The 15,284-nt window shown below is 36.2% G+C and overlaps 1 protein-coding gene across 4 annotated transcripts in view; it reads right to left on the bottom strand.

The window, feature by feature from the left end:
- Window positions 1–15,284, bottom strand: part of LOC126272771 (NBAS subunit of NRZ tethering complex-like) — a 410,576-nt gene that overhangs the window by 252,108 nt on the left and 143,184 nt on the right. For all 4 annotated transcript variants that reach the window (XM_049975911.1, XM_049975912.1, XM_049975914.1 and 1 more), the window contains one exon: window positions 2,511–2,623. In XM_049975911.1, coding sequence (XP_049831868.1) covers window positions 2,511–2,623 — 113 coding nt within the window. The remainder of the gene's footprint in view (window positions 1–2,510; window positions 2,624–15,284) is intronic.

Raw genomic sequence — 15,284 nt, 5'->3', positions numbered from 1 at the left:
CCTGTTGCATTTTTGGTGTTGTTCTTCTTCTTAGGAATGCCAATTTGCAGTTTTTTTTTCCCACATTCCATAGCACTATGAACTGAACGTTCAGTTCATAGTGCTGTGGAATATGGGGAAAAAACCGCAGATTGGCATTCCTAAGAAGAAGAACAACACCAAAAATGCAACAGGGGCGTAATATGTAATAAATTGTCCACACAACCTGCCACTGATGATGTCTTGCAGAAAATAAAGGCGAAATGCGTATGGCACTAAAATTGTGTTTTATTCAGTTGCTGTCAGATGGTCCATAGGTAAAAATTATCAATATACCGTAATAACATATTGTACTGGATAATTACGTAACTAGGCAATTCATGATTTGCTTAAAAAGTAACAAACTATTACAAATTAACAGCAATAAATACTTTCTCTCTCCTGCTCAAATTTTTAAGTTGTCATTAAGGAATTCTTCTACTGAATAGTAACATTTCTGCACTAATTTGCCAAATAAGATTTTTTCAGTGTTTCTAAATTTCTGCTGAACATAAAGTTTTAAACAGTGGGTAGGCAGCATAAAATTATTTTGATTGCTGATGTTGTAATCATGTTTAAAATGATTTGCTACAAATAAATCAGGGTTACTGTGTAAAAAGATAATCAGCTCATATATGTATAGTGAGGGAATACTTAATATACTTAGATTTCTTAGGAGTGGAAGACATGATTTTCTTCACCCTACATTAAGCAAATTTCTAATGAATGCTTTCTGAAGTTTATTATTTGACACATAGTGTTTGAGTCACCCCAAAATACAGTTTCATACCTTATTACTGACTTGAAGCAGTTGCGGTATGCTACTTTCCATATGTCCATACTGGTAGCATTATATAATACTCTCATTCCAAATGCAAGGCTATTTAATTCATCTGCAAGGTACTGTATATGTGAGCCCAATGGTAGATTTATATTCAGTTGCATTCCTAGGAATTTCACACTGTTAGCTTCATGCAAATCCTCATTTCTGTGACTCACGTGAATATCATTTAATTTTGCTTGTTTTGTTTTAAACTGCATTAACTGAGTCTTTCCCCATGTTTAATTTTAACCTGTTTGAATCAATGAGGCATCTAATTTTTTTAAAGTATTTTCTACAGTTTGGGGACTTTTGTCAGCACTGTTACTTTCAAAGATTACAGATGTGCCATCTGCAAATTTAACTAAGTAACACTCAACATTAAGTGGTAGATTGTTTGTGTAAAACAGAAACAGAATGGGACATGAGACAGAACCTTGGAGTACTCCTTGTAAAATGGTTTTCCATTTTGAAGTTATAGGCACTCTGTCTTCAGCTGGTTAGGTAGGACTTAAACCACTCTTACACAGTGCCCCTAATTCCCTACTTTTCCAGTTTCAGAGTAGGAAGGAGTGGTTCATACTACCAAAGGCCATTGATAAGTCACAAAAAGTCCCTGTGGCATGCAGTGACTTGTCTAAGAAGAGCTAATTTTAACTACAAAATGGTTTATAGTAGATACTGTGGTTCTACCTTTTCGAAATCCATATTGATCTTGAGATTATTTTAAATTTTTCTATGAAATTTTGAATTTGTATGGTGAGTATCTTTTCAAATACTTTTGTTACTAATGGAAGAGAAGGAAATAGGCAATAGTTATCCATATGTTGTTCTGTGCCTTTTTTTAATAGTGGCTTAACTATTGCAATAAATGGGTCTGGAAAATAACCTTCTTGAATGGACTGGGTAACTATTGTGGGGAGTGGTTGTGCAATTATTGTAGAGGCTGTTTCTATCACTTTTGTCGGTATCCCATCCCATCCAGCTGATGTTCTATATCTTTTACAGTAGTTTTGATAAATGTACTGAAAAGTTCATCTTCGGATTGCTCACTGTTAAAGAAATTTATCTTGTCTGGGTAATTTTCTACATTGCTGTTTGATTTGTTTACATTTATAAAGAATTCATTAAATAATTCAGAAATTTGAGTGGGATTTACAACAGTTTTGTCCTCTATCTTGATTTCAGAAACATCATGGCCTTTAGCTGTGGCTCCTGTTTCAGCTTGATCACTAACCATAATGTCTTTGTGATTCTTTGATTTTTTTTACTATCCAAAATAAATCTATTATTTTCCAGTTCTTTTGCTGCCTTTACAACATGGGTAAAGGTTTTCTTTCTATGGCAACATAGAGAGATTGTTCATCTAGATCTGTGTTTTCTTTTTTAAGAATAAAACAAAGCAGTGCTGCTTCACTGACACTGAAAGGAGTGTCTATGTGGTAAAAACCACATATGAGGGCATTTAACAACAGAAAACCATTGAGAGGAACCTTCAAGGATTTCAATAATTCCAAGAAAAGCTAAAGCAGAAAGATACATCTGCATCTTATAGGTAGGACATTGGACAAAGAAAGGAATTGGAAGTGATAATGAGCATTTTACATTCATATGGATATACAATAGACAGTAAGGAAAATCGTTGAAACTGCAAAGATGAATGGCAACATACCTTGTAAGGGTAACACAGACAAATTAAAATCACTAAGAATTTGAAGGGACGATATGAGATCAAGCTGTTCCTGAATCTCTTCAGTCTCATCCACAATTAACTGGAGACATGCCCTAAAAAAGAAGCAATCACAGTCAGACAAATCAAGGATTTTCATAAAGAAAAATACTATTTATTTTGGCAAAGCAATACACATTGTGTAAACACTAAGTTAAAAGTATAATGAATATAAACAGCACAAAACTTATAAATCTGTATAATTTTTCTTTTATGCTTAATATTAGTAACTCATTATTAATCTACAAACACCAGTATACATACAACAACTGTAAAATCACTCAGGCTTGTCCAACGAATACCTTCCACCCTCACTTTCAGCTAGCTAATTATGTGTACCTGTTCAGTTAATAATTTATTCAATTCTCTTACTAACAGGAAACTCATTTAATCTAATTACAGTACCACATTAATTTAATGTGTGTGTGTGTGTGTGTGTGTGTGTGTGTGTGTGTAGAATTATAAATAAGGCATACAAATTTTTAAGTTTTATAAAGTTACTACAATACTTGATCCTGCCACCTGGGATGAAAGGCCATTGGTAGTGTCACCAACTTGTTTAAAAACTCCAAAAACTTTGGACTCAACAGTAATATTGTTCCTTTGTGATTATTTCATGTGACATTTCCTTCCCATTTCATCTCCATCTCTGGGTGTACTAATAGGTTTCATGCACTTACAGTTCTTCCCCTCTCCGTCTTCTCCCAGGTCTAAGTTAAGTATTTCTGGATGTCTAGGCACATGTGCCATTACTCTGCCACAAAGGTTTCCCATAAACTTCTTTCTTTGTCTACTCTTTCTACAGTGTTTTCTAGTGTGTGTATTCATCTTTGCCCCTCTATTTGTTAAAATTATTCTGTAGCAACACATTTCAAATGCATCTAGTCTATTTTTCCTCCAAATTAACCATGTTACATGTATTACTTGTGTACAATCATTTGCAACAGATGTAGATTTTCAAGAACGTCTTCCTAAAAACCTCATCAATAATAGAAATTCTAGGATGGAAACAATAAACAAAAATGAAGAAAGTCAACCATTCACCTGTGCTGCACAGTAAGTGAAGCTCTTCCTGACCCAAAAGTACATTTGAGCATCATAGTGATTTACCAAAATGGTCCTATCAAAGGTGCTATGTCTTTGAACTAAGTTACCTTGGCTATTATTAGAGAACCTACAGTTTACTGTAGACTCAAAACCATGGCACATCTTAGCACTTTCACATTAATAAATCACTGCCAATGGAGAACAAGTGACTTATGACACAAAAAAAGTCCTTGAACCAACTGAGAACTGATTCGGATTTGTAGTGCGATACTTACTTAGCAGCTAAGCCACACACTGTGCACAGCAACATGTAACAGTGCAGATATGTTCACCACTTTTCTAGCTGCATTGTGAGTACCAGAATTAGAAAGAAAATAGTATCTCAAAAGCTGGTAGCATCTCTGTTTTGCAATGTGTTTATGTAGTTAAAAGTTCTTGAGTATTTAATACCACATAATTCTTGTCAGAATCTTCCAATCCAAGTTTTGGCTCTCTTTCTGTGCCCTTCTTCATGGAACTGTCTGAACACTGTTGCACAATGTCAAACTTTCGCAAATTTAACGAGAGTATATCTTACTGATTATTGTCATAAATGTTGGTGATAGGCAATTCAATGATGCTGCGATGATTGTTGGAAACATTTGGCTGAGTGGAGGGTGGGGCGCGAGTAGAACTTTGTTTGTGTTTATGTTCGCACATGTCAGTGGCGTCAGCGCACCACTGAGGGTAGGAAGTCATGCTGCCAGCAGCCTGAACTCTTCATCATGATTAAAACTGTTAACAATTTGGCTGCTTCTCTTACTTCTTGTCTACACTGGTGATCTAATTAAAATGTCAACATAAGTAGAATCTATATCCTGACCATATGTTTCACTATGTTTAACTACGGCTGAGTTGCTGTTATTCTTGAGGCACACCTGCCATTCATGCTCTTTTAGCCATTAATTGACTGCACAACCTGTCTCCCCTATGTATTTATCAGACATGAACCTTATTTTGTACACTCCAGCAGTCTCTTGTGGTTCCAATTTTTTTTTTTTTTTTTTTTTTTTTTTTTTTTTTTTTGTCAGTTTTAAGAAATATTTTATTTTATAGCTGCTTGAAAAAACTGAGTTTAGATAATGGTGGGTCATTCTGATACAATCACTCACACTCTTTGTGTGTCACAAAGCACCAGTTATTATGGATTTCCTGTATACTGTGTCCTAGCTTTACATCAAACTGTTGGTGAGACCAGGACATCAGGCAATGGCAAACCACTAATGTCTCTTTTCACAGTGAAAATGATTTTAAGGTAGATGCTGTTGTAATACTTGGGAAAATACTGCAGCTTGTCCTCTCCATATGGCTAGATGATGGAAGTATCATTGATGTAAGAGTCAGTGTGACTTGTAACAAACCAGATGGATCCTTTCCATCTGTTATATTTTTCTTTCCTCCAAAATTGGTATTAATTTCTTCCAAATTTTGTAATATCTTCAATACGCTCATCTATATACCATGTGCACAGAACATAACAATGTTCAATATTAATTCAGGGTCTAGCCAACTTAACTTTAGTACTTATTGCAGTCTTCTGGTTATTCAGAAGCTATTAGTTTGATTAGTTTACCTGAAAAATGTGCTAATTACAAAATACCAGTAATGTGAGACTTCATTATCATTATTCATTTGTAGGCATATGTCTAATTACTAACTTTCTGAGAGAGTAGATAAAAATTGCATGTAAAGAACTATAGCATTCGTACAGCTAATAATGAAAACATGTTAGCAACATTTACACTCATTTAGTTTCAAATTAATTAACTTTTTAGTCAAAATTTTTTACTGAAATAGAATCACATATTTTGGATCCATCCAGAATAATTAAATAAAAATTATAGTTGAATATAATAGAGGGAAACGTCCCATGTGGGAAAAATATATCTAAAAATAAAGATGCTGTTACTTGCCAAATGAAAGTGTTGGTATGTTGATAAGAGACAATAAAACAAACAAACAAACAAACACACACACACACACACACACACACACACACACACACACACACACACACACACACACACACACACAAATTTCAAGCTTTCGCAACCCAAGGTTGCTTCGTCAGGAAAGAGTGACGGAGAGGGAAAGACGAAAGGATGTGGGTTTTAAGGAAGAGGGTAAGGAGTCATTCCAATCCGGGGAGCGGAAAGACTTACCTTAGGGGGAAAAAGGGACAGGTATACACTTGCGCACGCCCACGCCCACGTGCACAGCAGAGATGTCAGTCGAGGAGGAAGTACAGAGTCAACGATGTTGTTGAGTGACAAGTGATGTACGAGGGGCGGCAACTTGAAATTAGCGGAGGTTTAGGCCAGGTGTGTAATGGGAAGGGAGGATATATTGAAGGGCAAGTTCCCATCTGCGGAGTTCTGATAGGTTGGTGTCAGTGGGAAGTATCCAGATAACCCAGACAGTGTAACACTGTGCCAAGATGCGCTGGCCGTGCACCAAGGCATGTTTAGCCACAGGGTGATCCTCATTACCAACAAACACTGTCTGTCTATGTCCGTTCATGCGAAGAACCCCAAAATTGCCCCACTTGTGACAGGATACTTTCCGGGACTGGATCAGACTCTGAATGTGGCTCTCCAGCGGGGATACGACTTCCTTAAATCCTGCCCTGAAATGAGATCCATCCTTCATGAAATCCTCCCCTCTCCACCAAGAGTGTCTTCTGCCATCCACCTAACCTACTCCAGTCCTGTAACCAGGAAGTTGTACACGATCAAAGACAGAGCCACGTGTGAAAGCGCCCAAGTGATTTACCAACTGAAGTGCCTACAGTGTGAAGCGTTCTATGTGGGAATGACCAGCAACAAATTGTCCATTTGCATGAACTGACACAGGCAGACAGTGTTTGTTGGTAATGAGGATCACCCTGTGGCTAAACATGCCTTGGTGCACGGCCAGAACATCTTGGCACAGTGTTACACCGTCCGGGTTATCTGGATACTTCCCACCAACACCAACCCATCCAAACTCCAGAGATGGGAACTCGCCCTTCAGTATATCCTCTCTTCCCGTTGCCCACCTGGCCTAAACCTCCGGTAACTTCAAGTTGCCGCCCCGCGTACATCACCAGTCACTCAACAACATCTTTGCCTCTTTACTTCTGCCTCGACTGACCTCTCTGCCTAAACTCTTTACCTTTACAATGTCTGCTTGTGTCTATATATGTGCAGATGGGTGTGTGTGCGCCCGCAACTGTATACCTGTCCCTTTTTCTCCCTAAGGGAAGTCTTTCTGCTCCCAGGATTGGAATGACTCCTTACCCACTCCCTTAAAACCCGCATCCTTTCATGTTTCCCTATCCTTCCCTCTTTCCTGATGAAGCAACCTTGGGTTGCAAAAGCTTGAAATTTGTGTGTGTGTTTTTTATTGTCTCCTATCAACATACCAATGCTTTCGGTTGGTAAGTAACAGAAATTATAGTTGTATTTACAAGCGCTTATTCAAACAAATATTATTCTGCTATTCATTTACTGAGAACTTGTATCTTTAATTTTAATTTATGAAAAGTTATGAAATAACTATAGGTAGGTCTAAGTTTTGCAATGTACATAAGAACATTTTTGCAAGCCATTTAAGACAAGTCTACACTGAGTTTGAAGGGCAGCAACATTTATGTCCAAAAACATGGGATAATCTACCACATATGATGTAGTACAAATTACATACTGGAAACTATGACAAAATTTATGTAAATTTCTTGTTAGGTGCTCACTCCATGGTTCAGTGAAGGTTTTTAATGACTGACTGTGAACTTGTGGCTTATTTCTTGAAATGGGATAAATTTACTGTGACAAGGATCAGAATACAGTGTTACTTCCAATAATTACTTGTTGTACACATCATTTCTGTTTTTATATTATTGTTAAGATTCCAGAGGCAGTGATTTAAGATCTTTATCCAGTGACTGCATGTTTGCCACATGTAAACATTTGTGTCAGTTCAGTGTTAATTTAGTGCACTCTTACAATAACAATATAGGACATCAGCTAATCGTAACGTGTGACTAGCTGTTTTGTCTGTACTGTAATGAAAGTAAACAAGCCACAAACTGGCCATAAACAGTAGTTCATCTACCAATCAAAGTTCAATTAAAGTGTGTTTACTGTGAATCTGGTGCAGAGCACAGTTTTGGCAATAGCCTACTTTCAACAACTATTGTTCAGTCAATTTCAACAGAGGCACAACTACCGAGGGCATATTTGTACAGGTGAACACAGTTATGTTACAGGCTATTTTGTATGTGTTTCCAGGAGAAAGATACTGACAAGCCTGCCAGGTTATTAAGAACAAGAACTTTTAAAATCGTCAACAACTTGCTTGAACATCTACATTCTATGTTTCTATGTGATACACATTAATTAGCTACAGGTTAACTGCTGATCTTTCCATGTCAATATTTCGTAGGAGTAAAGCTCTTGAAAGCTTTGTTTGCATGCAGCAATTCACTTCTGATATCTTCCTTTTATTAACCTTCTTGTCAAATTCTGCTTCCTTGACAAAATTATGATACATTTAATAGGACTATGTTTTCCCCAGAACCAGTGTTATGCATTTCACTATTCTGCTTCCTACTATCTTTCATTATTTTTGTATTGCTTTTGTTTGCCCTTAATCCATACACAGTTCCAAATATGTTACTCATTCCAGTTGAACACCCTTCTAATCTTTCCTCACTTTCAGCATCACTGAACCACAGAAGTGGTAACAGTTCTCTTTGCATTAAATCATGCAGAATACTGCATTATTTAAAAGACTGGTAGTATGCTTATTAAGAGAGCACATTATTTTCTCATAACTGCATACGCTACATTTTCTCCTGCTCCAGCCACTTTACTTGCTATTGTTTGCATGTATGTGTAGCTATTGTTCTCCATCTTTATTTCAGAAAAGGAAAATTGCAAAACTCAAATGTTAGAGATTCAGTCATACACAAGGAACAAAGGTGTTTTGGAGAATATCTTGAAATTAAATATCAATTTTTTGTTACCAAACTATGAATAAGTGACACATCAGCAGAATTACTTGCCAGAGATAAGATTAGATTAACCAGAGCCACAGGAAAAGCCATTTTATCATATTTCTGTGAATGGAACTAAATGACTTCATTTTATTAGTTACAATGACATCCTCCTCTCCATCTGCATTTATTAAATACTTATCTGTGGAAATACACAAGCTGAAATAATATACAGGACATCTGAAAAGGTACATCACAACTTCAATATGTTATAGTACCCAAACTAATTAAAATATTCACACCATGTTTAGCTTATGTGACAACCCTGCTCACAAACTTTTCTTGGTATTCTTTCCAGGTTTTCATGAGTGAAGCATGATGACAATGATTCTAGACAAAGTTCACTGTGTGGAAGCTTTATTCAGACCAAATTGGATACAATGGTTCAAAGGAACTTCCAGACATGATATAGGAAGCGAAGACTCTCACGGATGTTGATACACTCGTGGTAAAGGAATTTTATACTAACCAATCTTGGATCAAATGAAATGACCAATACCTTACTGAAAACATAAAAGCCAGAAAACCACTACTACACAGCTATGTAATAATGTTTAAATGTTAACTTTTATAAACACTTAATGTAATTACAATTATGGTTATGAACTTCTCAAAAAAGATAAACAATTGTTCATATTTTATTTATGAAACTTATATTCCAAAGATGATCAAGCATAAATAGATTGATATACGGTGGTAATTTCTTTACTACATGTTGTTAGAGGGAAACCTTTGTTTTTTGTTTGGTTGGGTGTACGAGTTTGAAATGTGAGAACGGAGTACAAGTTACTTGTGTTGTACTGATTTGTATTACAGACTTCGAGAAAGGATTTTTGGATAGATTTTGATCGGAGTTGGAAAAAACAGGAAAATACAACCACAATAGACCCATTTTGAAAAAGATAGTAATCAAACTCGGCACAGCAAAAATAACAACAGGAGGTAACAAAGTAACCACAATGATAACAATTACCATCAGAAGGAACATAATAGAATAAATGGTAATAATTTTCATTCTGGAAAGCAACATAGTTGCAGCAAAAAGAAAAAGAAAAGAAGAAAGTTATACGCATCTGTTCCACACCCACAAATAAATAAAAGTTTTAGTAACAAAATGTTTTCTACTGCATGTATAAAACTATATAGTTACAGTGTTTCATGCATTTTTGTGCAAACTATTTAAATGTGGTAACTTCTTATTTTTGCCTGTGCCATGTTACTTTTCTACTGGTTATAAATAATTCATAACAAATTTGCATTTTATTATGAGAAGTTTTTTTCTTTTTTTTCTTTTTTTGCAGTGTTATTTTTCAATGTTTCGAGTAAGCTTTAAGTGAAAGACTCATTCAGTTCCTGAGCAGTTGGTCAGTTCTTAACATATTTTCTTTGCAGTATATAATATGTCTCATTTCCATGTTATTTTTAATCACAATATTTGTGTAAAAAGACTCTGGAATCTGAAAAATGACTATTAGAGCATTTCCTTTTGCTGTCTAGAATTATTTGTTGTCCAATGAAACTTTAACACTTCTTGTGTACTACTTTTGGGAATGCGCATGGATAGCAGCACACCATTTCTCAAAAAATAACTGCAATTTCTTGTGCTGTAAACAATTTTCTTGTGTTTACTATGATAGATTTTTTATTTTTTATTTATTTATTTACTTTATTTTGACCCCCAAAATTAACTTTTTTTTGTTCCAGTATTCTGGATAAATCAAAGCCTTATTTACTAGAGTTACACTTTATTGCCTTTTATTATTATCTACACAAATTTCTCTACATTTAATCGAGAGAACAATGTTACATATATCGACTATACATGAAAACAATTTGCTATTGCAATACATAGGTTAAGAAATTTATAGTTTGTCACACAGTCTTCAGTTCGGAGGCTCATATATTTACCATTTGTGACACAGTCTAAGATCTGAGATTCATATATTTTTAGAAACATGGTCTTCCATCATACAAGCATACTAAATTTAGAAACTCATCTATTGAATGCAAAGGGATTGTACTACCTTGTACATGACCTGTACTTTCTTACTGCCTATTGAATCAGTGTACTTTATGTAGACGTGAATGAAGAATTTTAAATACAACAGTGACAAATAGTAAATGAACAGCACTTTAAAGTAAATTTCAGTGTTGTTGACATTTTTGGCACAATTTATGGTCAATATTTTTACACGAATAACCAAATAATTCAGTTTTCAAAAAAATTTGTAAGAATGAGCCAGTCATCTCATCCCCTAATATAATTTGAACGATTTAAAAGCAATTTTTCATATGTTATTGTATAATCTATTATGTGATTTGAAAATTAATAAATGCAAAACAGTTGTAACAATCAGAGACTAAAGGTCAAAATGAGTGATAAAACTGATAATCTTGCACAGGGAATAGGTAGGGAGTCTGCTGACTTTGATAGGCATACCATGCGGTGAGTGGTGCCTTCAATAGCTGGGTGTATCAGTTCTCAATTTCTGGTGCACTTTATTCTAACTCTTTCCTATCCAGGTTCTGTTCCCACTATGCTGTTCAATTTTTTTTTCACTTGTTTACTCTTTTCTATCCGAGGTCTATCCTATTTTCTGTCACCACAACATCTGTGGATGAGGTGATATGACAGTTCTACGTTGAAGTACCCGTCATTTCGGGCATACAAAATTCTTGCAAAATAGGGCAAGAAATAATTTTTGCCACAACATATTTTTATATGCCAAGGGTTCAATGTTCTGTATGAAAGTTAAATTTGTGTGTGGTAAGGTAAACAAACACAATGTTCACAACATCTGGGGCACAATCAGTCCACATACTGTGACAGCCCAAAAGTGAATGTGTGGTTTTGCTGCATGGTTGATCTCCTTGCGGGGCCCATTTTTTTCCTCACAAAAAAATCAGTTAATTCTAACAATTAACTTGATAAACTGGAGCTGTTTACGTTAGCACAACTGGAAGACTGCCATGTAGTACGTTGTTACAAAAAGCATTTCATTGATGTTATGAGAAAAATGAGTAAGTTCCAAACTAAGTACATTAATTTTGTCCTCTGATCTAAAGTATTTTGCTATATTTTCTTCAAAACCACTTCAAATAACTATGTAGACTAAGATGTTTTCTTCTGATCATTGGGCATTACCAATCTATAATATTTCAGATTAAAACAGTGTGTCAGACCGAGACTCGAACTCAGGACCTTTGCCTTCAGTGGCAAGTGCTCTAACATCTGAGCTACCCAAGCACGACTCATGCCCATGAAAGGCAAAGGACCCGAGTTCGAGTCTCGGTCCAGCATACAGTTTTAATCTGCCAGGAGGAAGTTTCATATCAACGCACACTCCGCTGCACAGTGACAACCTCATTCAATAATATTTCACTTATTGAAGACACGTCCACATCAAACCCACCAACAAGCAACAGTACCTCCATTATGACAGCTGCCACCCATTCCATATCAAACACTCCCTTCCCTACAGCCTAGGCCTTCATGGCAAACGAATCTGCTCCAGTCCTGAATACCTGAACCATTACACCAACAACCTGAAAACAGCTTTCGCATCCCGCAACTACCCACCCGACCTGGTACAGAAGCAAATAACCAGAGCCACTTCCTCATCCTCTCAAACCCAGAACCTCTCACAAAAGAAGCCTAAAAGTGCCCCACTTGTGACAGGATACTTCCCGGGACTGGATCAGACTCTGAATGTGGCTCTCCAGCAAGGATACGACTTCCTTAAATCCTGCCCCGAAATGAGATCCATCCTTCATGAAATCCTCCCCACTCCACCAAGAGTGTCTTTCCGCCGCCCACCTAACCTTCGTAACCTCTTGGTTCATCCCTATGAAATCCCCAAACCACCTTCCCTACCCTCTGGCTCCTACCCTTGTAACCGCCCCCGGTGTAAAACCTGTCCTATGCACCCTCCCACCACCACCTACTCCAGTCCTGTAACCCGGAAGGTGTACACGATCAAAGGAAGATCCACGTGTGAAAGCACCCACGTGATTTACCAACTGACCTGCCTACACTGTGACGCTTTCTATGTGGGAATGACCAGCAAAGAACTGTCTATTTGCATGAACTGACACAGGCAGACAGTGTTTGTTGGTAATGAGGATCACCCTGTGGCTAAACATGCCTTGGTGCACGGCCAACACATCTTGGCACAGTGTTACACCGTCCGGGTTATCTGGATACTTCCCACCAACACCAACCCATCCAAACTCCGGAGATGGGAACTCGCCCTTCAGTATATCCTCTCTTCTCGATATCCGCCAGGCCTCAACCTCCGCTAATTTCAAGTTGCCGCCGCTCATACCTCATCTGTCTTTCAACAACTTCTTTGCCTCTGTACTTCCGCCTCGATTGACATCTCTGCCCAAACTCTTTGCCTTTACAAATGTCTGCTTGTGTCTGTGTATGTGCGGATGGATGTGTGTGTGTGTGTGTGTGTGTGTGTGTGTGTGTGTGTGTGTGTGTGTGTGTGTGTGTGCGTGCTGTAACATTACAGGACATATTGGGACATATTGAAGTATTCGATACTGTAGACTTTTAGGGGATGTCGATACAGATATGCAAAATGTAAAGGGAAACTTTGGTGATGTTTAAATATTGTACTGTGTCAATATTAGGACATTTTGCACAGAAAGAACAAGAATAGAATTAATGTAAATATATATTAGTGTTAGTAACCTATTTTCATTCAATTTTGTAATTATATTTCATTTTGTAAAAGAAAGACTCACTGTTTGCTGTAGCTCTGATTAATTGTATAAATTATCAGTTTTGAGCTAAATTATTTCGTATAATATGGACAAGATACTTTTAAAAACTCACCAGCTAAAGAGAAAGTCTGAAAATGAACGTTTAATGCACATTTCTGGAACTTTCTATGGAGAAATTCTATATTATGATCGCAAAAATACGAAAACTTGTGAAAACTGTTTCATAACCTAATTTCGAAAGACGATTTGTATCAAGAAATATTGCTAAAAAGATTTATTTACGTTTTGAAACACGATTTAAATCATTTTACATATAAATAGTTGTTCTAAATCACTCAAGAAATATCCAGAATCAAATGTCAAGATATTTCTGGAAACATCAGTACAAATCTGGTGAAGGTTATCCAGAAGCTGGTAGAAAAATGTTATAAAATCTATTTGGAAATTATGCTTGTAAGAATTTATATGTACTGATCCTTTTACTTACTTTAATCTGTACTAAAATTCTGTAATGTCTAATTTAGTTTTAAGTCGTGAATTGCTATCGTATTGTAAACAAAACATTGTCAAAGACTCTCATTGTTTGGAAAGATATTAATACACCTAGGAGTTGCCAGTTCAGATATGCAGTGCGGTTAGCTCGGAGAGTCAGTTGTTGAGTCTGTGAAGTCTGTCAGTTCTGTTTTGTAAATAAACGTCTGTAATGAAGAATTACTTGTTGTCGTCAATATGAACTCAAGACCTTTTGCACGAAGCAGACACCTCCTAATGCAACGTTTTAATTTGGTTGAGGAAGCTGGGATCGCTATAAGTGCAAACAGATTGAAGTGGAACGTTTTAATTTGGTGTTGAGGAGCTGAAATGTTATAGCGCGCGCAAGTGTACACCTGTCCTTTTTTCCCCCTAAGGGAAGTCTTTCCGCTCCCGGGATTGGAATGACTCCTTACCTCTCCCTTAAAATCCACATCCTTTCGTCTTTCCCTCTCCTTCCCTCTTTCCTGAAGAAGCAACTGTCGGTTGCGAAAGCTAGAAATTCTGTGTATGTGTTTGTGTGTTTTATTTATTGTGCCTATCTACCGCCGCTTTCCCGCTTGGTAAGTCTTGGAATCTTTGTTTTTAATATGTTGGTATATAGAGTTATTCATAAAATACAAATTCTACTGTCATGCCAATACAATAAGTTACTATTATGTGTACCATTTTTTGTTCATCCAATATATGTTATGTGATATTCGGTGATAATTTGAGAGATACAGAATAGGTAAAAGGTGAGAATTAGAATTTTTTTTGAAAATTTGTGATAAAAAAATTCTGTAAATCGAAATTTTGCTCTTGATCTCACTTGAATGAAGTAATGATGCCAAGCTGGTCAAATGCTGTATATCACATAATGAAGAATCCAAGATTATAATTTTGTTTCAGTCCAAACCTTGTTGGCAGAACCAGTTTAGCATCAAAATTTTTATGCTTCCAAAATTTTTGGGGGCGTTTCTAATAGAACTGATTATGATGAGATAAATGTACTAAACAATCTTGGATCATATGAAATGGCTGATGCCATTCTGACACCATAAAAAACAAAAATCCAATACTACATAGCAATATGAAAATTTTATATGTCAACTTTTGTAAGCACTTAATGTAATTACAAAGAAGATTATGGACTTCTCAAAAAACATAAACAATTATTCATATTTTATTTATGAAATGAATTGTCCAAAGATAATTATGCACAAAAAGATCGATATATGACAGTAATTTCGTCGCTACATGTTGTTAATGGTAAATCTTTGTTTTTTGTTCAGTTGGTTGTATGAGTTTGAAATGCATGGATGATGTCAAGTTATGTGAGCCATTCTGATTTC

Source organism: Schistocerca gregaria, chromosome 5, assembly GCF_023897955.1.
Source record: "Schistocerca gregaria isolate iqSchGreg1 chromosome 5, iqSchGreg1.2, whole genome shotgun sequence".
Classification (NCBI taxonomy): domain Eukaryota; kingdom Metazoa; phylum Arthropoda; class Insecta; order Orthoptera; family Acrididae; genus Schistocerca; species Schistocerca gregaria.
The sequence above is the reverse complement of the archived record's forward strand: the minus strand, read 5'-3'. Positions and strand labels throughout refer to the sequence as shown.